The sequence below is a fragment of the Ixodes scapularis genome, unplaced genomic scaffold (assembly GCF_016920785.2).
Source record: "Ixodes scapularis isolate PalLabHiFi unplaced genomic scaffold, ASM1692078v2 PGA_scaffold39__5_contigs__length_11793443, whole genome shotgun sequence".
Classification (NCBI taxonomy): domain Eukaryota; kingdom Metazoa; phylum Arthropoda; class Arachnida; order Ixodida; family Ixodidae; genus Ixodes; species Ixodes scapularis.
The window spans coordinates 9,400,446-9,421,328 of record NW_024609867.1 but is presented as its reverse complement, the minus strand read 5'-3'; the positions used below and the strand labels follow the sequence as shown (position 1 = coordinate 9,421,328).

Here is a 20,883-nt window from a genome sequence, read left to right as displayed (position 1 = left end):
ACTTGTAGTGGTACGTTTTGTACAAGAGTTGCGGAGCCGACATCGACGCAGTGACACCGACTCTGTACGCGAAATTTTCTTTCCGGTGACACAGTCGATGCCTAAGCTAGAGGAATTCAATACCTCAAACAAGCACAATGTCATGCACGTTCGGAACACCTAACGAGACTGCTGGGAGTAAGCCCACTAACAAAAAAAATATAAAAAGTTATAAAAGTCCCGCAAGCTCTTTTGTCAATTTTGCGATTTTCCCGCTAAATTTAGCGGTTTTCTTAGTAATACAAAGGAAGAAATGGACGTTTCGCGGGCGACAAGGATTTGAGGGGTTTTCAAGTCGTGATAGCGTCTTCTGTGGCTGTATAAATACTCTCAAGTTACGTTTATGTATCATAAGTAAATTAATTTCTGCGGTAAGTTAGAATTATGAGGTCGTCGTAATTGCTTACTGTCAGAAATATGGGCGTCAGTGGAAATAACGATTGCGACCCCATTGAGATATTACAGTGCCAAATGTCGAAACACGGTTTCAACTGACTTGTGCGTGAATGTATGAACTCGTTTTTATGGTCTATTATAACGAATGGGGCCACTAAGCCAGTGGTCTCAAACTCATTTGAGCATACAGCCAGATTGTCTACACTGGAAAGGCCAAGGGTGAACGTTGGACGGGGGGGAGGGGGGAAGGGAGGGGGAAGCTCAAGAGATTTAAAAAGAAGAGACCTCGTGCTCTTTGCTTTTTGTAAACTCAATTTTGACAGAGACATCTTTAGATTTGACTTGTATAGATGACCACATTGGTACCTGACTTGATGTGATCACTAGAAGTAAACTGACACCGCCCCGCTAACATTCTTACATTTTAATAAAACAAAAGAGCAAGTACACGGTCATTACTTTGCTCAGTTCACACAGAAATGAACCCATCTCAACATGTCTTTAAAAAAAAATAATCGATTAACTTGAAAGTTTTTGCTGTCCGGACGATTTGTATTACCACACCCTGAAGAAATGCTTATCTTTTAATGGTGCTATTTTTTAAAGCAACTTGTAGCTTTATCTTTGGCAGCTGCTCCTGCTGATCCAGAGTTCGCGCAGCCAAGATGCATTCTTTAACAAAGAGCTCGCGCTTGCAGCCTAGTAGCGGAATTGTTGTACGTTACAAAAGGCTGGAAAGGAAAAAAATACGAAACATAGGGCAAATGAACTCAGGTAAGTTAAAACTATGTGAATATGTTACAATAGCAGCGCTACTTTTCGAGCCCAAATGAATCGGCTCGATGAGATCACTATGGCGCATGCAATTCCTAGCGCTTGAGACATGGAAACCGGGACTCGCAGCCGGTTGCCTGCTGGCCGCGCTCTAGCGAGCCGCGGGCCGCATTCGGCCCGCGGGCCGCATTTTCGAGACACTGCGCTATGCTATTCATAAAAATTCAGCGACCATGGGGCTATTAGACTCTAAGTTATCCAGACCAGTTACTGAAAGTTTCTAGCGACGTTACACGGAGTCAGATACCCCGTAGAATATAAGCTTTGGAAAAGCATGTGAATTTGGCTACTGAAGCTTGGGACTCCTACCAAATTTCGCACTAAAAATAGAAACGAAGGAGGTACGCGTCGGGAAGTAAACAAGACAACACACCTGATAACACTTGGTAATATTAAGAGCATGCAACCGACATTGTTCTGGGCAAAGAAGCGATGCGCGTCGATCAACGTAGCTCCCTTCTAAAGTTTTTTTATTCATTGTACCCTTTTGAATTAACTCTAGCGGAAAAGGGCGGGCGCCTAAAATGTACACAATACCCAGGGATTTTAAGGAAATGCTGCGGCGTGTATTCTTTTTTTATATGGGAAGACTGATTGCAAGATACGCCAAAAGAAAGTTTTACCCTGTATAACGTAGTACATATCTGCTGTGTATCGAACACGGCCTTTTCAGCCAAAGCAACAGTGGACGCAATCCGAAACACCAGGACAGTAAATCTGAGCGACAAGACAAAGACTAGAACGCCTGAAAACCACACACTGGGTGCGGTCACAGAGCAGACACGGCACCTCTTATTACACTAACAAATTGTATCCTAACCAACAAAAAAAAACATATATATATACTTGCATTATCAAATATTAACTGGCACATCTCACTTGCGTGTGAAAACCTCAGCCAACCCTTTTCCAAGTTACGCATCAACCCACAGGCACCAAGCATGCACCCGGTACGTCATATGCACAACCATTGGCAAAACGTTAGTAATCGGGGCCAGTCCACTCCATCGTCAGCAGACAGACCCTTCACCACCTCTTGATTTTCCGCAATTTTGAAAGCCGCCCAAAGAAATGTCTTCTTGGTGTCCTCCAAGTTTCGTAAGATGAACGCAGTTTGCATTAAGAAACAAAAACTAATTCCTTTTATATGTATCAGACGGCATCACGGGAGGCAAGATGGTCTTTCACGTCTCCTATCTCCGAGGAATGTCCACAATAAACGGGAAACGTTTTCTGACGACACTTCACATATACGAAACGAGAAACATTCATCCAGGTTGTTATCTCCCCATACCGAAAGACACAAACTTGTACTTTAGCGCAGAAGGCCACCACGGTCATCACCACGTCATCGTCGAGGCCGGCACGCGAAGGAAAACTCAGGTGCTGCGCTGCGCTTTCACGTTGGCATTGGCGTAGTGCTGGAACCTCCAGACTTGGTTGTCGCCCTTGGTGCAGGACCGCACATACGCGGCCTTCTGCTTTGAAGTGGTAGATTCGAGGCACAGGCCGGTCTCACGGTTGACGATGATGCCCCCCGCACTGTGGTACCACACTTGGTCCGGTTTCGGAGTGTTTTCTCCGCACGGCGCCATCATCACCTTGCGACGAATCCCGGACTCTGAATTTTCCACGGCCCCCAGCTGGGCGCAACTATCCTCCATGCGGAGTTCGCCCCTCCAAGTGTAGGACACCAGCTGCAAAGAGGGCGCCGAAGCGGTTGGATATGCTTACTGTCACACCTGTGCGGTGCGCTGCCCTGCACAATGTTGACTACTATTGACGAGGGAAATTACTTATAGGGAGCGCTTTGTCCACCTTGTTTTCCGCAGTGCTTGGAGTTTACCCGGCATACGGTCCCAGCCAATTAAGCGCGGAGCATAGAGTTTACATGTATGCTGCGTCAGCGTTGAGCTGGAACTCATTTTAAATCTGTATTTCAGTCGTTCAATACGTGGTCCAACTGAATACTGGCGCAGCGGTGGGCAGTCAATCAGACGAAGCGTCAGAAACAAAAACATCAAAGTCGTGTTGTTCCCGTGGCTTTAGTACTGAACTCAGCCGCTAGGGGACCGACTTTTAGAATACCTCCCCAATAGTTTGCTAACGTGACACGTTATCTGGCTAGTTGCTCCGGATTTCGTAAAGCCGCATTTCGTAAAGCCATGGCCTGCGACGTGGTTTCTTCGCTAGATTTAGCGGGAAAATTAACGTCACGTGACCTCAGTGCCAATGCAATTTTTTATCTAAATTTAGCGGGAAAAATAAAGTCACAATGTTTCATGTCACGTGACCTATACACAAATTTAATTTTCCAGCTATATTTAGCGGAAACATTCACGTCACTTCACGTAATGGCATGAGACATGTACTGAATTTCAGTTTTCTCGCTAGATTTTCCGGGAAAATTTACGTCAAGTGTCCTCCGTGCCAACTTAGCGTTCCCACTCAATTTACCAGAAAAAAATGACGTCGACGTGACTTCGTTTCGCGGTGGCTATACACAAATTCAGTTTCACCGCCAGACGGGGCAAGAAAATTAACGGCACGTGACCTCAACGCAAATTCAGTTTGCCCCTCTAGATTTAGCGGAAGAAATAATATCAAACGACTTCATGTCACCTGAATTGTACACAAGTTCAAATTCCCCGCTTAATTTAACGGGGAAATTGACGTCACGTGACGTGAAGTCACGTGACGCTAGAGAGTTTTGCGTAGGTGACACAGTTGCCAAAGAATTTGCGTATAACAATATTAGAAACGCATTTCAAGTCCCGCCTACAATGACTTCTCCTCTTTCCGCTTTAGCCAAGTCCTCCTAGATATATACAGGCGTCAGCACTCGGCCAGGCCTTGAGTCCTCTCTGATTGGACAGGAGTCCCAAACGAACGGTGACGCGGCACTTGTAACTCATCTGAGCGTCGCGCTGGCCTTCGGTGAGTGACACAGAAAATCCACAACTGCAGTCTTTTCTATCTACGACGATTTGACCTAAATGAAGAGAATTAAGGGCTTTGTTAGGAGGGGCTCCTCGCACAAATGCGTCAAACTAAAGGTCTTTTTAGCGCTTATCACCCGATCGAAAAATGTGGAGTCACTGATCTGTGTACGCATGCGCAGGGTCGGATATACCGTACAAGGGAGTCACAGCGCATGCTCAGAAGGCGTTCCGCAGCCCACCACACAAAGCTGGCTTAGCGCAGAGGGTGTGTTTTGAAAATGTCCGTACATCAAGTTCAGATGCAGCCGAAGCTACGAGGTGACTGGACCAATCAAGCCGCGTCAAAACCGAAAGTCAGTGGGCCTTCTTTGTTTATGATTTTTTCGGCGGCGAGAGAATACGTAGAAGAAACATGGCGAACTTCGTGATGGTGCGCTTTTGTTTCTGTCATCAGCGCGTAGCGTCGGTTGCGTCTGGACTTGAGATAAAACGAAGTATAGACCAACACGCGGCCTTTACGCCAGGCAACTGCGGTGGCGCTGTCGACGGCACGGCGCATGCGCAGACGTCTCACTTCACGCGAAATCGGTTTGTGCACACGCGCAGTGCCCACACCTGGTGTGAGCAAACGCTCACACCAGGTGTGGGCACTGGTGTGCTCACACTAGGTGTGGGCACACCAGGTGTGGGTGTCGGTCATAATATAGAAGTGCAACACACGAGCTAGATGCAGCACGAGATAGTTTATATGGGTGTTTTAATCTCAACTCAGGCACAGATTAGTGTCATATTTTTAATTTTGACACAAATTTATGTTTTTGTGAGCCTTCTTGAAATGAAGAAGCGCGCAAACAACACGATTAGCGGATATTTTTTTTATAATTTAGTTATTATTGAAGTGGTCGGGGAAAAATCTCATGTTTCTTGCACCGGTCGGCGATCACATGTTTGACCTCTCGCTATATTGTCATTACTGCACTAGTACTCTTTTGGAAAACTGTCAAGAGGAATTAATCTTAATTAATCTTACTCTTAATTAATCATATGATTACTTTTAATTTTAACAAGACCCTTTATTTTAAAATTATCTTGATAAAAATGTCAATTTATATCTTTTTCGTGACCTTTTGGCAAATTTTCGCAACTTCATACGTGTGACCTAGTCAAAATATCTTAATGTGCTAGATAGCAACATATATATATATGCATATATATTATAATCAGTGAATGTTTTCAAAATATTGCTAATTCAAAACCAATTTAAACTAAGAAGATATTCGCGCTACTATTATTAGTAGCTAAGTACGAAAGTGATATGTCGTTAAATAAAATGCTTAGTTTATTGTTAGTATGGATGTAAATAATGTTTGAATCGTGTTCAATGTGCATTGTAAAGCCGCAAGCTTTGTTGCGGAGTGAACTAACTTTTATTTTGCATTACGCATTATTTCAATTATTTTTAAGCTTACGAGTTAAGTATCACTTTTAGTTGATTCATCATATTAATGTCGAAATATTAGCCAGAATAGCAGGCTGGCGAGGATACAGTCACAACACGAAATTCAAAGGTTAAACCTTTAATTACCGCAATGCACAAAAAATACTTTATTTTATATTTTTATTTTCTGATAACCACAATTACACCTCGCTACTATAATAACAAATGAAGAAAATAAAAAATAGGTTTTTTGAGAAAATCTGTTCTAGATATTTCAGATTTTCAAAACATTCGCTCATTCGAATGTAACGCATTTTATTTTCTCTATATATTGACCTGATGTGCACTAAAAATAGCTATATTTGAGCTACCTCGAAATCTGAAGGTAATCACAATATCTTACATATTCCACACGTAAGAACTTGGCAAACTATGGCAAAAGTCTCCAAAAGACATCATATCGTTCTTTAAAAGAAAAAAAAAACTGTCCATAAATAACTTAATTTTGAGTGTAACAGAAGAGCCTAGGTGCAGTAGTTTTGAGAAGTGACAAAATAGCGAGCTCTCAAACATGCCATTTCCCTCAGGTAGCAAATAGCACGTTTTTGTTATACTAAGGCATAGTTTTCGTAACTTGGTTTACATTTAGACCATAGAAAAATATATATACATCTTGAGAGGATTCGCAATACCAATAAAATGTAAAGTAATAATCTTGCTCATTTCTTTTTTTGAGGGGAGATTTATTGTTGGTGCAGACAAGGCGATAACTGAAATGTCACCCACATGTTTGACCACTCGATATTTTGTTACTTCTGAAAATACTGCACTATGACTCGCCTGTGAGACTCTCCAAAGAAATTTCATTAAGCTTTATGAACTAGAAAAAAAACTAATTTAAAAGCACCTTTTCAAAAAAATATCGGTGTTTCTTTTGTGTTTTGGTCAAATTTAAGAAGTTTATACGTTTGACCTATATGGTATTTTATTTACAGTTATATCACCAAAAGCTCAAAATCACCTTTTTTTTATTGCATATGCGCTTTATACTTTTTCTGAAAATTAAAACTCAGTACAGGGTGTTCACTCGTCAGATCGTACAATGATGATCTGTGTCATTCTTTTTATATTTATGTACTAAATATATGTGAAACTCATGCTCTTGGGAGGAGAATTCAGCTATATATGAACGTCTTGCTAATTTTCTTTCGGAGATATGCAATTTCGAAGCTGGGGCGGGGATATTGCCGAGGTTTCACTATGGTAATTTGCACAGCCGTGAATTTCACGCCTAACTGTGCAAAGAGTAATAATGTTTCTACCTCTTTTATAAAAGGCTTGCAACCTGTGCAAAAAATTTGAAAAACTACAATAAAAACTTTCGATGCATAAAAAAATTACGCAACGAGTCATGTAAACACGTTTCAGAGACGCGTCACCGAAATATTTAACAACATACTACTTTATATAAAATTACTCAAAAACAATTAAAATAAGCATATTTAAATACATTTTGCAAATATATAAAACATAAGTACTTAGCCCTTTTTGTAGTTCTGTTCACAATGCAGTAAAACAGCTGATTTCTAAATGTGGCCAAACTGCTTGCCAATAGTTAAACCAAATACTGTCTTTATATTTGTTCACTTTCGCTTATCTTTTGCAGTGCCATTAACGAACTTGTGATGGCAAAGCATTGAGTAACATATAATCTCCAAGAAAGAAAAATGACAAAAAGCCTCAACCCAAACTGGGCTTGCTTGTCTCTGTTGTGGGGGCTTTGCTGCACGACGCCCGCTCCAAAGCGATTTTCTTGGACCGACAAAAGCTGTACAGCGGTGATGCTTTCTCTTACGGTGTAGGAAGTCGTCCTCTTTCGTCCCTCCCCGTCCTTGGTCTTTTAGCCTGCACAGAACTCTCGGCGGACGCCACTGCTGCCAAAGGTTGATACCGTATGCGGTGGCCATTACCGTGAAACGCAAATCCCGCACGCGAGGAAGGTCTGTCACCGAAAAACAAAGGCTAGGAAAGCCGTTTCTGGAAACTCGGTCTCTTGGTGTTCAAATTGTGTGACGGCAAACGAACAAGCATACCATTTATAAGTATCGATGTGTACCAATGAAATATAGATAGAAGTTGACATCTACTAGGGTTTTGCTGTTGGTTGTTTTCAAGTCAGTTCATACAATTATAGTCCGAGGCATATTTAGTAAATTTCTGTCAAATGTTTACCATATGAAAGGCATCTCGTTGGGACAAGCGCTCAGCCACATAGCTATACGTATACACTGGGTTTTCACGAAACGCGGGCCGAATCTTTTACTTCGAAAAACACGCATCACAGAGAACGACGGTTGATGTAGTATTGGTCCCTGCGAAATAACAAAGTTGGGAAAAAATAAGATTGCTTGATATAATTAGTGTAATAATTAAGCATATTATTTATCTTCAAAATAAGGACATGTGTCATTTCAATTAGAAATGCCGCGTGCACCATGGAAACCTTTTAATTCCACCCACGTTTGTAAAGACATAAGCCATGCGCTGCATTTTAGGGAGCTCCTAGACAAAGCACTACCTTTGAATGTGTTTCGAAAACAAAGAAAAAGGGGGAAGGGGGTTATAAGGCAACTTAAGGAAGCTCAAATAAAACTAAGTTACGGAGAGTACGCCTCTCTGCACCTTACGATAGGGCAAGACAGATGAACAGCCTTTGTCGGTTCTAGAATGATGTCTTTTTGCAGCCGACGTCCTGCGGCAAAGCTCCGAGAAAGAAGACAAGCAAGCTGAATTTATTTGAAGATTTCTTGTAGTCTTTCTTTTGTAGAAGTAATATTTTCCTCGATGCTTGACATCACAAGCAATCAAATCCCAAGAAAGAAACGTAAAGGATAGCTTATATGGTTATACCATGATATGTTCACACACACGCACGGAGAACGAATACGACAAGCAGCATCAACAGCTATGGCTCGGCGACGCCGCAAGAACGTGACGATAGCGGCTGGTAATCAACGTTTATTCGTGCGCAGCTTGCGCTTTATATGGTAGACAGGCAAGGGGAAGGCGAGAGGGAAAGGGAGAGAGAAGGTGGAAGATAAGATGACAAGCGCCACTGTGCTTGTGGCGGCGTAGCCGATCTGCAACAGTCTTCTCCCTCCTAGGGGGAAAACCGCACTGGGGCTCTCCTGGTTCGAGTCGGTCGCTGCAGGCCTGGCGCTGCCTCCGGCGGCGGGAGACGTGACGGACTGGAAGCACTTTCCGGTGGACTCTCGGGAAGCCGGGGCTTGACTTGATCGAGGTGTCTGTGAAGGACGTCTCCCTCGTTGCCGTCGGCGGTGACCATGCGTGCGCCGTCCGTGGACTGTACTCTAGCTGGTGTCCACAGTTCACCTCTTCCAAAATTTCGCACCCATACTGGTTCCCCTGTGTGGACAGGATTGTTGGTATAAGTGTCGTTCCGATCGTTGACTCGTGATGGTGGGGGTACGACCGCATTATCTAGCCTTGAGCGCAGCTCGTATCCCATTAGCAGCATGGCCGGGGTCTTGCCACCTGCGGAAGGTGTCCGACGGTACTGATGCAGCACCCTTGCTAGACGAGTCTGCAGCGACCCTTGCTTGTTTTTTTTAAGGCCCTGTTTCACTGTACGGACGGCGCGCTCCGCCAGCCCATTAGACTGGGGGTGGTAAGGTGCCGTACGAAGGTGAACGATGTTATTGAGCCGCAGAAACTTTCCAAACTCTTCACATGTAAACTGTGGGCCATTGTCAGATACAATGGTTTCTGGCAACCCGAAAGTGCTAAATACCGTTCGCAACGCCTCAACCGTAGAAACCCCATTGGCACTTTTTATGGGCACCGCCTCAATCCACTTCGTGTTTGAATCTACCACAACTAACAACATAAAACCATCCACTGGTCCCGCAAAATCGATGTGCAATCTGGACCAGCGTCGCCCCGTCTCCGGCCACGGAACAGGTGTTTGTCTAGGTGGCATCGGTGCGGCCTGCACACAAATATGGCACGTCTTTACGAGTCGCTCAATATCTTGGTCAATGCACGGGTACCACAGCATTGAGCGAGCTAGCGTCTTCATGGAGCCCATTCCCTGATGCGTATCATGCAGTAGTCGTAGCATTGCTGGTCTGGCAACCTGCGGCACAACCACGCGATGGCCCCAATACAAAAGCCCATGGCTAACAGTCATCTCGTCTCTCCTGTCAAAGTAGGGTTTTAAATGGCTGTCCTCTAGTGCTAGACGAGAGGGCCAGCCTTCCTGTACCCACTTCCGCACCTTTGCGAAACCATCATCTTCCGCCGTCAAAACGGCCAACTGCTTAGCCGACAAGGCGCCATCGTTGAGGCTTTCAGTGAGGAGAACATACTCACAGCCATCCTCGTCTTCCGCCGATTCAGGGGGTGCTGATCCAGACGCTGGAAGCCGGCTGAGTGCGTCGGCCGGAATATTGGCTTTGCCGTCCTTGTGCTGGATGACGTAGTTGTAGGCCCCCAGCAGCAGAGCCCACCGTTGGATCCGCCCCGCGGCCATCGCCGGTACGGCCTTATCAGGATGAAACAACCCCAACAAGGGTTTATGGTCAGTCGCGAGCGTGAAACACCTTCCCAAGAGGTATGTTCGGAATTTCGACACACCGAACACCAAAGCGAGGGCCTCCCGCTCTAACTGTGAATAATTCCGCTCGGCGGCTGTGAGTGTGCGAGAGCGGAACCCTATGGGGCGCAGGACCTCCTGGCCAACATCGTGAGACAGTACGGCGCCAATGCCCAATGGTGACGCGTCACACTCAAGAATTAACGGCTTGTCTGGGTCAAAATGCGCCAAGAAGTCAGCTTTTTTGAGTTGGGTCTTCGCCTCGCTAAACGCGCGTTGCTGTCTGGGTCCCCATTCCCACTTTGCCTCCGCGCGGAGAAGCTCGTACAACGGCGCCATGATCGAGGACGCGTTCTTGAGGAACTTGTGGTAGTAAGTCACCAGCCCTGCTAAGGACCTTACTTCGGCTACTGTTCGGGGCGCCTTAACTTGGAGGATTGCATCTATGTTTTCTGTCTTAGGTTGCACCCCTAGATTGCTAATTCGGTGCCCCAAAAAGTCCACCTCGGTCTGTCGAAACTTGGACTTCCCTGGATGCACCCGTACCCCCGACTCACGAAATCTTTGCAATACTTTCCTAAGTAGGGTGCAGTCATTACGTTTCTCAGCGATAATGACGTCATCCAGATAGACCTGGACTCCCGATAGGCCTTGAAGAATCGACTCCATACGCCGCTGGAACAACGCTGGTGCTGACGCGATGCCGAATGGCAGACGAGTAAAACAGAATAGCCCTTTCTGCGTATTCACGGTCGTGAGTAGCATAGATGCCTTATCTAACGGGAGCTGATTGTACGCATCGCGTAAGTCGATCGTAGTAAAAACTTCGCCTCCGTTCAGCGTTGCAAGAATATCTTCCACTCGCGGAAGCGGATACTGTTCAGTCCGACATGCTTGATTAACCGTGATCTTGAAATCTCCGCAAAGGCGTATGCTACCATTACGCTTTACTACCGGCACAACAGGCGCTGCCCAATCGGAATGGGGAATTGGGATAATAACGCCCGTTTCCACTAACCGGTCAATTTCTGCCTCTACCTTTGAGCGTAAGGCGTACGGCACTTGACGTGCTTTACAAAACTTCGGAGCTGCGTCCGCTCGAGGCTGAAGGCGGACTGGCGGCCCCTGAATGAGGCCCAGCCCTGGCTCGAACACTTCCGCGAATTCGTCTAGCAACCCCTTGAGATTGACCTTGTCCCCGAAACTGGAGGCCGAAGGCTCACCTTCTGTTCTACGCTGAGTACCGGCATCTCCAGCAGGTCGAATGCGTGTATGAGGTCGCGTCCACACAGGTTGGGGCCGGAGCAGCCCAGGACAGTCAGTGTTCCTTCCCTGGCTTGGTCTCCCAAGGCCACCTTGAGCTTCAGCTGCCCGCGCACTGGTAGTTTTCCGAGGAAACAAGTCAACTTCAGAGGAGAATCCTGGAGGCTCGGCCACGCAGCTTTGTGCCGCATGTAGGTAGGCCACGTGATGACCGACACCGGAGACCCCGTATCGAGTTGCATGTTGACAGGCACGCCCCCCCAGTCGAAGGTACCCGCAATAGGCTGAGTGGTCTCGATGTGCCCGACGTGTTCCATTGACGCCCCCAACATGAACAGGCCCTCTGTTCTGGTATCCCACTCTTGTTCATCCCGCGGGGCCAGTGCATTGACGTGCTGTGGGGTTGGCCTTGTTGACGCGGTGACTGGTCTGTCGGCGCGACGGAAACAAGCCTTGGCGATATGACCTCGTTGGCGGCAGTTGTAGCATTGCGCTGACCGAAAACGGCACGCGTCTGGCTGGTGTCCCCCTCTGCCACACCTGGAACACGGCGACTCAGTCTCCCGCCATTTCTGCCTTGCCGTCCTGCTTCCCACGGCGTGCACGCCCCCATCCTCTGTCGTGGCGCGTTGCATTTCCTTTACATTTTCTTCCGCCATTTCTGCTGCTACGGCGACTTCCTCGGCTTCGGTTCTCGTCAAGAACGGCTTAGCCAAATGTTGCCGACGCACCGTTGAATTTTGGAGGCCGCAGACTATCCGATCCTTCAGCATCCGGTCCAATGTGTCCCCGAAGTTGCACGTGTCTGCTATTTGTCGGATGGCCACAACGAAGTCTCTTACCGGTTCCCCCGGCAGCTGGTTGCGGGAGAAGAACTTATACGACTGGGCCGTTTCGTTCAGTTTTGGCGAGAAATGTTGCTGCAGAAGGCTGACCACTTCGCTGTACGGAAGCTCATTTACCTTTGCTGGAGCACAGCGTCCGCTGATGACGTCCACGGTGTTGGTACTCAGCGCTGCGACGAGTAAGGCGCGTTTCTTCTTCCCGTCTGTCACCCCGTTGCCTTCGAAGAACGCCTCCAGACGGATTTGGTAAGCGGGCCATTTGTCAACGGCCTCGTCGAACTGCGGCGGAACTGCATAGCTGACCATGTCTGCCGACAGAGCAGCGGAAGATATACTATCGCATCGTCGTCGCCACTGTTACGACGCCGCAAGAACGTGACGATAGCGGCTGGTAATCAACGTTTATTCGTGCGCAGCTTGCGCTTTATATGGTAGACAGGCAAGGGGAAGGCGAGAGGGAAAGGGAGAGAGAAGGTGGAAGATAAGATGACAAGCGCCACTGTGCTTGTGGCGGCGTAGCCGATCTGCAACAGATAGCTTATATGGTTATACCATGATATGTTCACACACACGCAAGGAGAACGAATACGACAAGCAGCATCAACAGCTATGGCTCGGCGTTCCGTGGACTGGCCTTCATCTTAAGTAACCTTGTACATATGGAAATAAATCATTAATTTAGTTAGGAACTAAAGGCCTCGACGACTACAAATTCGTCAATTGAAGCATCATTAATCCTACAAGCCATTGGGAAGTTGAAAAGTGACCCGGAATTTGATGGCATTATGACGCTGATTTCGAAATAGGAAACAAATTTTCGCCGCTTCTTAGATACCGAGTTAAATAAAACAAATATGTAGAAAAGAACATCTTTTTTTACGTATAGCACCTGTCCAGGCACATCTCAAAATATTGTGGCGACGCGACCAGCATCACCATCGGATTCGGCTCACCCGAGGCGCGCACTCCCGAGTCCGAGCTTGGGACGGCAAGAGTTGGCTTAAAACAGATTCTTGAAAACCGACCGGTACTACTTCTTCCCATTTATCAGCACTCAGTTCGAACAAAAATAGTGTCACAATATTTTTTTTAAGACGATACCGTACCGAAGTCGAAATGCTGTTCACGATCTAAATATAGAGTTGATTTTTGTTTTGTTTTCTGAAGGAAATTACATTATTTCTGAATTTCTGGGAACTTTCTGGATGGCACATATCCGGACAGTTTAAATTTTTATTTTTGAAAGCATGCAGTCTTCTAAATATCATGTGCTCACAACGTCGTGTAACCAAAATTTGGCTTCCTCCCCCCCCCCCCCTCCCCCCCCCCCCCCCCCCCCAACCCGATCCTCGCTTAAATTCAGTCATGTAGAAACCTGTTACCTGCTTGCCCCCGATGTCCTCCTTGCGACACGGGTGCAGTCCCAGAGGTTCTACGTTGTCGTAATTATGACCCATCGAGTCCAAGCACATGCCAGTTCGGGCATTCTTCACCTGTCCACAGACGCAGAACACTGTGAGACACTAATCCTGCAGTCATCAACATGTACTAAAATCGCCCATTCGAGGAAGAGCCACATAGGTGAAACCCAGAGCCTCTAAATATACTTTGCTAAGGGCCCATTCCCAGATCGCCTTAAGGGCACCGCTGCTTATTACAGATCAAGCGCAATCATTGATTGTTAAGATTTGAATATCCGACTTTCCTGACCTTTTGATATATCGTCAGGAAGCTCGGGCGGTATCGTTTTTCTCTGCCGTAGTGTGTTTCAACATTCCTGGACGAGGACGAGTGCATCCTGCGATCTCCGATGGGGCTTTAAATAAACGCAATAGAAAATTTAGGTAACATGGCGCCTGAATGAAGATTCGTTACACTGCTCTGCCTGCTTCGTGGTTTTAAATTACCCCTCCCCCCCCTCCCCAACCCAAAACAAAATCTCTGCTGAGAAGTTCTCAAAATCCATAGCTTTTCACGGACGTCCTCGCCCCTAAGCGAAGTGTTTTTCCATTTCAAGCACTATTTAGGACGATGTGAGCCACCCAATTCGAGCGCCACAATCTTTCAAACACTCCCTACTCTGTACAGTCTTTGCCAAAAGTGCAAGCCCACCGCGCGTGTGGCCGGGGTGGGATAGGTCCCGTGCAGTGGCGCTGCCATAATCGGCGCTGCTTGAGAGTGACGATGAACATCACTCTTGCCTCGCGGCACTAGCCTTGATAATTAAGTCAAATATATTTAAAGAGGGCGTCAAGAGCGCCAATGCCTCCCCTAGCGAAGGAGGTACCCCGCGTCGGAGAAAACGGACGTGCATCACGCTGTTCATGATGCCACGTTTTCGCACTTCACCCATAAAGTCCTAAGATATCGGATCTGCCAAAAGAGCAGCAATGGCTGTCTCCGCTGTCTCGACAGGTTTCCACGACAAAAGATGGCGGCAGCCAACCCTCCCAATTCAAAGGGAAAAACGGGGAGGCTACGTTCGTTCAGCAATTTTGACTACGCAAAGGCTGTTAGAGCCAAGGCCATTTGTTTTTCAAGGAGTAAGTTTCCCTAGTATGTAGTTGACAAAATCACGACGCAAGTGTGAAGAGCCTCTTCACTCTCACAACCTTTACGGCCAGTGAAAGTCAACAATAGCAAAACCACCGTAACAGATCTAACTCTGCCAATGCGCTGAGTGGCCACTGAGCTTTTGGCAAAGACTGCACATTATTACTTACAAGGTCTACAGGCCTCTATACTGCTTTATTGCACCAATGACGGAACCAAGACGGGTTCCTTAGCTATCGCTCAAGAAAAATAGCCATAAGAATGGTTTCGAGGGTCCTCGTGAGGATATTTTGAGGGTTTAAGAGATAAAATACCTACCATTCCAGCCAATTCTGCCCATAACATATAAGCCGTACCTGTCGTTTTCCTTAATTCCCGCGTAACATGGCTTACCCAGTAATAACTTAAACTTTACATGTCGCTCCTAAATCACAAAAACGTGACTCCTTTCACTGCTGACACTGCTTCCTTACACTAATTCCTTGCACTGCTGTTTGATGACTCCGACATTGTCAACATAACCAAAACGTGGCTAAAGAAAAAACATTTAGAACAACAAAATCGCACCTCCAGTATGAGAACAAAAAAAAATATAGAAAAACCCTGACCCGAGGATACGCTGCATCGCTAAAATCATGAATTCGTTTTGATCAGAGGAAGAGCAAACGAAGGCTGGCAGGCTTTGGTGTGAAATAAGATAGACAGCTCCTACTTTGTAGCGGAAGCGTTATGTAGCCCCCCCCCCCCCCCCCCCCCCCCGACACTATAAAAGAGACTGGGATATATTTTAAGGCAGTGAAGAAAAAACAGTGAAATATTTTAGCAGGAGCTTTAAATTTCTCACCAATTAATTCGATATGTTTGCATTTACATTCAAAAGAACTGTGCCAAGTGTATTTTAGGTATTGCATGAAGTGTGGCCAAACAGGTGTTACGAGTTTGATTTCTCGGAACTTTATGTCCATACTAGATTACATTTTTCATAGCAGTAACTTTAATGACTTTAGTGTAGGAGTATTAGGTGCAATTTCTGACCAGAAATTAGAGTTGCCAGAAGTGCCCAGTTATATCCAAATGTCCCAACTAAAAAAAAAACACACGAACTGGAGCGCGTTGGTAAGGTACGGTGATAACAGAAAAGCGACATAAAGGACGAAGACAGGACAAACCATTGTTCCATGTTTGTTCTTGTCTTCGTTTTTTGTGTCGATTTTGTCTTTATCTAAGACAAACTAACGTTCCTGATTTTACAAACGTAAATAATGGCACTATAAAAGACTCATTAGACCGGTCCCTTGGTTGTTTCACCAGCTTTAAAGAAAGTAGCAGCACTAACGTGATTTGGAAAAGTTGTAGGAACCTTGCTCAAAATTGTGCGACTAGTTTTGTCGCATACAAGATCAATACGGTTAATGACAAAAACTCATGAATAGACCATCACGTTATTCACATGCAGCGCAAAACCTGGTGCACTCCTAAAAGGGCTGGGGCTCTCGGGTTATAAAGCACTTCTTGTTGGGCTAGTTGGTGATGAACGTTTTGAACCAATGCTAAAATCACTAAAAACACGAATACAGGAGAAGAGACGAACACGGGCGCTAGTCACAACTTTATTTGATAAAAGAAGATCGAAGTACGCACACGCACACACGCACGCACGCACACACACACACACACACACACATATATATATATATATATATATATATGTGTGTGTGTGTGTGTTATTAAAGTTATTAAAGTTTGAAATATTTAATTTGCTTCTTAGTTTTGCGTAATTAGCTTTTTGAATATTTTTGTTTAAGGGCATGATTTCAATTAGAAAATTGGTGAGTATCATCTAAAGGCTCTAAATCAATAAATTGCAGAACGATAGAAGGCACGCGCAGCATTTACGGATTTCTGAAAAACCGCACAACTTCGACGTGTTTTTAAGTTTCGGTTTGCAATCGGAGCTCTTTGTGACACCGACTGCACCACTCCGCGTAAAGAAATAGTGCATCTAAACTCTGCTGTGCTGTCCTCGCGCAACGCAGCAGAATCTGCTGGGACTATTTCTCCACGGGGCGGGGTGCAGTCGGGGCTGAGAAGCGCTCTGATTGCAAAGTGAGAGGGAACCCCTTATTTGTCTATACTAATAACTTCACAATGTTGCACTATCTTATGAAATGTAATCCACTCTCCTCTATAATACCTCAACCCTTTAAGATAAAAAAAAATTTAAAAATGCGCGGTAAAGTGTAACAGAAGAAAGTTGTCAAAATTATATAAAGTTCGTTGGCCTCAAATTGTAATTTATTTCAACAGCGAAATGTATTTACACAAATATACTATAATGCATCTTCAAATGTACATGTAAATATTTATTTAATTAGATACATACTTTGGGCAGCTAATTAATCTTCCTGTTTAGATAAATAGATTTTAGGCAATGCATTAAAACGTTATCAACCGCGTCCTCCCCTCCCCCCCCCCCCCCAAAAAAAAAAAAAGGAAAAACTTTTTGTCACCGAAAAAAATATATTACCCTACCTCACGCAATTATTCTGCGGCTAAATGTAGCGTTATCGGTCCGAACCATATGCCAAAGTTTAAGAACTAACCGTTACCTTAATTAAAAGTTAACGATTTTCCTATATTTTCAGTAAGAAAATATGGCCCGTTCTTGCCCATTTACAGTAACTGGCGGCATTCAGCCCCATAAAATTAAGATCTCCGTTAATCGCCATTTCCCCAATGGAAATATCAGGAAATTACATAACTTTTGAATAAGGTAACGATTAATTCTGAAACATTGGCATGTGGTTTGAAACGCTAGCGCTACATTTGGACGGAGAATGTGTGGTAGTAGACGCGTAGTTTGTTTCTTGGGTGTAAAAAACTCTGTAAATTTATTTTTGAGACAGCCTGTGCATAAATGCAATACATAAATACATAAATGTGTCTACCGCCTTCTACTGAGTCCTTGTCCCTGCGCTGTTTTGTTTTCCGCTAACATAAATGCAGTTGAATTCTTGTTTGTTTGAATTAACGAAAAATAATACGCCCCTAGACCCGAGTGGTGAATGCTAAGACTGCTCATACCTCAACTGAGATTATATTCATCCAGTTGATCCCATTACTGGCCTCAGATGGCACTAAAGCTATAGTCATACGTTCCTGTTTAACTGTGATTAGGCAAACGGCGTTTAGCCGCCGCTAACCATGGTTTGGCCAAACTGAAACTGAGATCAACGTTACTCGAACCACTCAGTTGGCAAATTGCCACAGTGGCAACGATCCGTACAAGAGAACCGAGCTAAATGCGATCGCAACGCCACCATTTTTCCCGCAGCGGCCACTCGGGAAACTGCACGGCTGCTTGTGTTGGTTCGAGAGTATCGCGTTCGATAGCGTCAGCACTGAGTGTTCTATTTTAGCTTTAATCGACCACTTTGGTGGCGAAACATATACAGTGGAAAGAGAATCAGGGATACCAACCCCCATCTCTCAAGTGGACGAGCCACGAATTGCTTTGGAAATTAGGCCGCACCCCCCAAGTCGGGACGCACTAACTGAAATCACCGATAAGACATAGTTGTATAAAACAATATTAATTGTACAACGATTCTTGTAAACTGAGGCTTTTAAAAAACATCACACGCCTGTTATATTGTACTAATCCCCAATAAAAGTTCCTACAAAAAGAGATTTTTCCGTTTGTTTTCACGCAAAAACATGCTTTCTGAAAGCTCAACGTGACCACAGTAAAGAAAAAAAAAATTCAGCCGCTGTCATGGCACCTCGAGCCTCGGAGTTTCGGTACTCTGGAAACATTCAGTGACTCTGGCACTAGCTATACACCGTTCCAAGTTGGGCTTCCTGGGCGGCGCCATTTTAACGAGTGTGTTGCCGTCTACCCTCATCCGGGCATTTGGTATATTATGAACCCGTCCGAATGACCGATTGCCGTTACTGAACTCCACTGGCGAACTAGATATGACGGCGCCCATGGCAAATGAAATTTCGCGCCCCTCGTGATGATAGTGATAATGACATCATCATCATCATCATTATATTATTAATATGGGTGGACTCGGCTCCGCGCCCCCTGCCAAGTGGCGCCCGGGGCAGACACCGTCTTGTAATCATACGTCGTGTGCGGCCACTGACATTTGATGCACTGAAGCTGCAGAGCTGGCTTCTAATCCGCAAATTTTCCTGGTAGTTCCTTGCGTCAATGCACAGCCATGTAAGCATGTAGTGCTTACGTGGCTGTGCCTTTTGCTGTAGTGTTGACTTGATGGCTGGCAATAGGCAACAGTGTTTGTTTGCTATCAATGCCATTTCACTTCCATTTCGTAGTGGCGATTTTTTCTCCATTCCGCGACCACTGCAACTTGTGTAAGTCTCGTGTGGCAAAGTGAAGCCGGGTGATGCTTGGTGTCCACTTTTGAGAACAACCAACCATTCCATTTCTTCAAGTTACACAGCGGCATTCTCCGTCAAAGTTGGAAATTGTCTGCTTCATTGCGTGGACACAGATAATTGGTGTCAGCAAATTATTAGGTATTTTCCTTGGACAACAACAAACACCACATCAACTGTCCTTGCATTGCCGCTCAGCTGCTTTGTCGCGCTTACCTCCTGTTGAGCTGATGGGGATCAGGAGCTTCGGGGTAATGTCAGCACCAGGGGCAAAGGTCGCCGAAGATAATCCTCAATGTCCCGCGGACGCTCCTCGAGACGTGGTCGAAGGTCGCTCGGCACAAACTCTTGCAGGCCAATTCATTGGTACCGGCACCTCCAGTACACATGGTTCGCCTCATGCAGTGGTAGCAGAGTGGTGTTCGGTCGACCATTCGCAGCACCTCCGTTTTTCTTGGTGTACTTTGTTCAGCAAGAACCTACACTGGTTCTTTCCGATGTTTGGAATGCTTCGGCGTTGGGGTGTCTCGTTGAATTGGATTTGAATATTAACTGGTAGCCGGTGGTGGACGTCGTGACTTTGTGGCATAGGTCGCCCTCGGTTCGTCAGATGCCTCTTTGCTTGAAGAAATTTTCAGGTGAAATGCCTGTCCGAACTTGTTCCGAAACAATCTCAGCAATCAAAATAAAAGCTAGGCAACTTATGGAAGAAAGTAGCTTCCTGATCTCCTCCCGGACAACAATGTGGATGATGTCACGGATGCCTGGGAGTCTGCCGTTGAAGTAGCAGCGGGATGACTCGAGTGTCGAGACTCTGGGGAGCTGTTGATAGTGACAGGCTCCGCCTGCAGTGTACATTCAATGTTGGAAGTCTCGGTGATACGAACCCTTCGATTGTTGTCGTGGGGTTGCGGACAAGGCTGTCGAAGGTACTGTCCCTAACATGAGGGGCTTGAGATTCTTATCTTCTCGTCTTCTGTAGCACCAGGGTTGGCGCGGGTGCTCGATCAGGCGCAAAACATCCTCCCCGAAGGCAGCGACGCTCTTGATGGGGCCGTGTCCTGGACAGAATCAGGAATTCGGCTCTCTCTCGTCAATGTTGGCTGATGAACGTGCACTTCAGCTTGATCTTGCAAACTTCCCATGACGTTGAGGAGGATTCGTGGTTCTCAAACAAGTGCCTGACAGTTTCTTCCACGAAAAGTATAGGTTCTGCAGGAGCTGGTTGTCTGTCCACTTACTGTGGCGGGCAACACGGTCATATTGCTCAGTCTAGCCCTCGACATCTTCATATACCATGCATGAAAGGGCGTAGGAGTGTCAGGTGCGACGGTCCAATTGTGGGAGTGGACGCGGTTCACTGCTACAGGTTTGTCATGGTTGGCTTAGTCAGCTTCGGATTTTTCTGGCAAAAGACCGAATTCCGGTGGTTCCTGATGGTAGCAGCAACCGACTCGGATTTCAGGTTCTTCGTGGTGTATTTTCGAGGTTCGTCCTTGTGGTACTTGCTCGTCTTGCGGTCTTTCTGCTGGGCTCGGGATGGTTATTGGT

General features: G+C 45.8%; 2 protein-coding genes across 2 annotated transcripts; both read right to left on the bottom strand.

The window, feature by feature from the left end:
- Positions 1 to 1,851: 1,851 nt before the first annotated feature.
- LOC121836995 (polypeptide N-acetylgalactosaminyltransferase 1-like) lies at positions 1,852 to 13,859 on the bottom strand. Its single transcript, XM_042292196.1, has 2 exons — positions 13,755 to 13,859; positions 1,852 to 2,966 (listed from the first exon to the last, which is right to left on the bottom strand). Exons 1-2 carry the CDS (start codon positions 13,842 to 13,844, stop codon positions 2,649 to 2,651), a joined length of 408 nt encoding a protein of 135 aa, XP_042148130.1. The 5' UTR covers positions 13,845 to 13,859; the 3' UTR covers positions 1,852 to 2,648.
- LOC121836994 lies at positions 8,637 to 12,903 on the bottom strand. The gene is made up of 3 exons (XM_042292195.1): positions 12,490 to 12,903; positions 10,042 to 10,213; positions 8,637 to 9,204 (listed from the first exon to the last, which is right to left on the bottom strand). The coding sequence occupies exons 1-3, from the start codon at positions 12,676 to 12,678 to the stop codon at positions 8,810 to 8,812; spliced, it is 756 nt and encodes a 251-aa protein (XP_042148129.1). The 5' UTR covers positions 12,679 to 12,903; the 3' UTR covers positions 8,637 to 8,809.
- Positions 13,860 to 20,883: the final 7,024 nt, after the last annotated feature.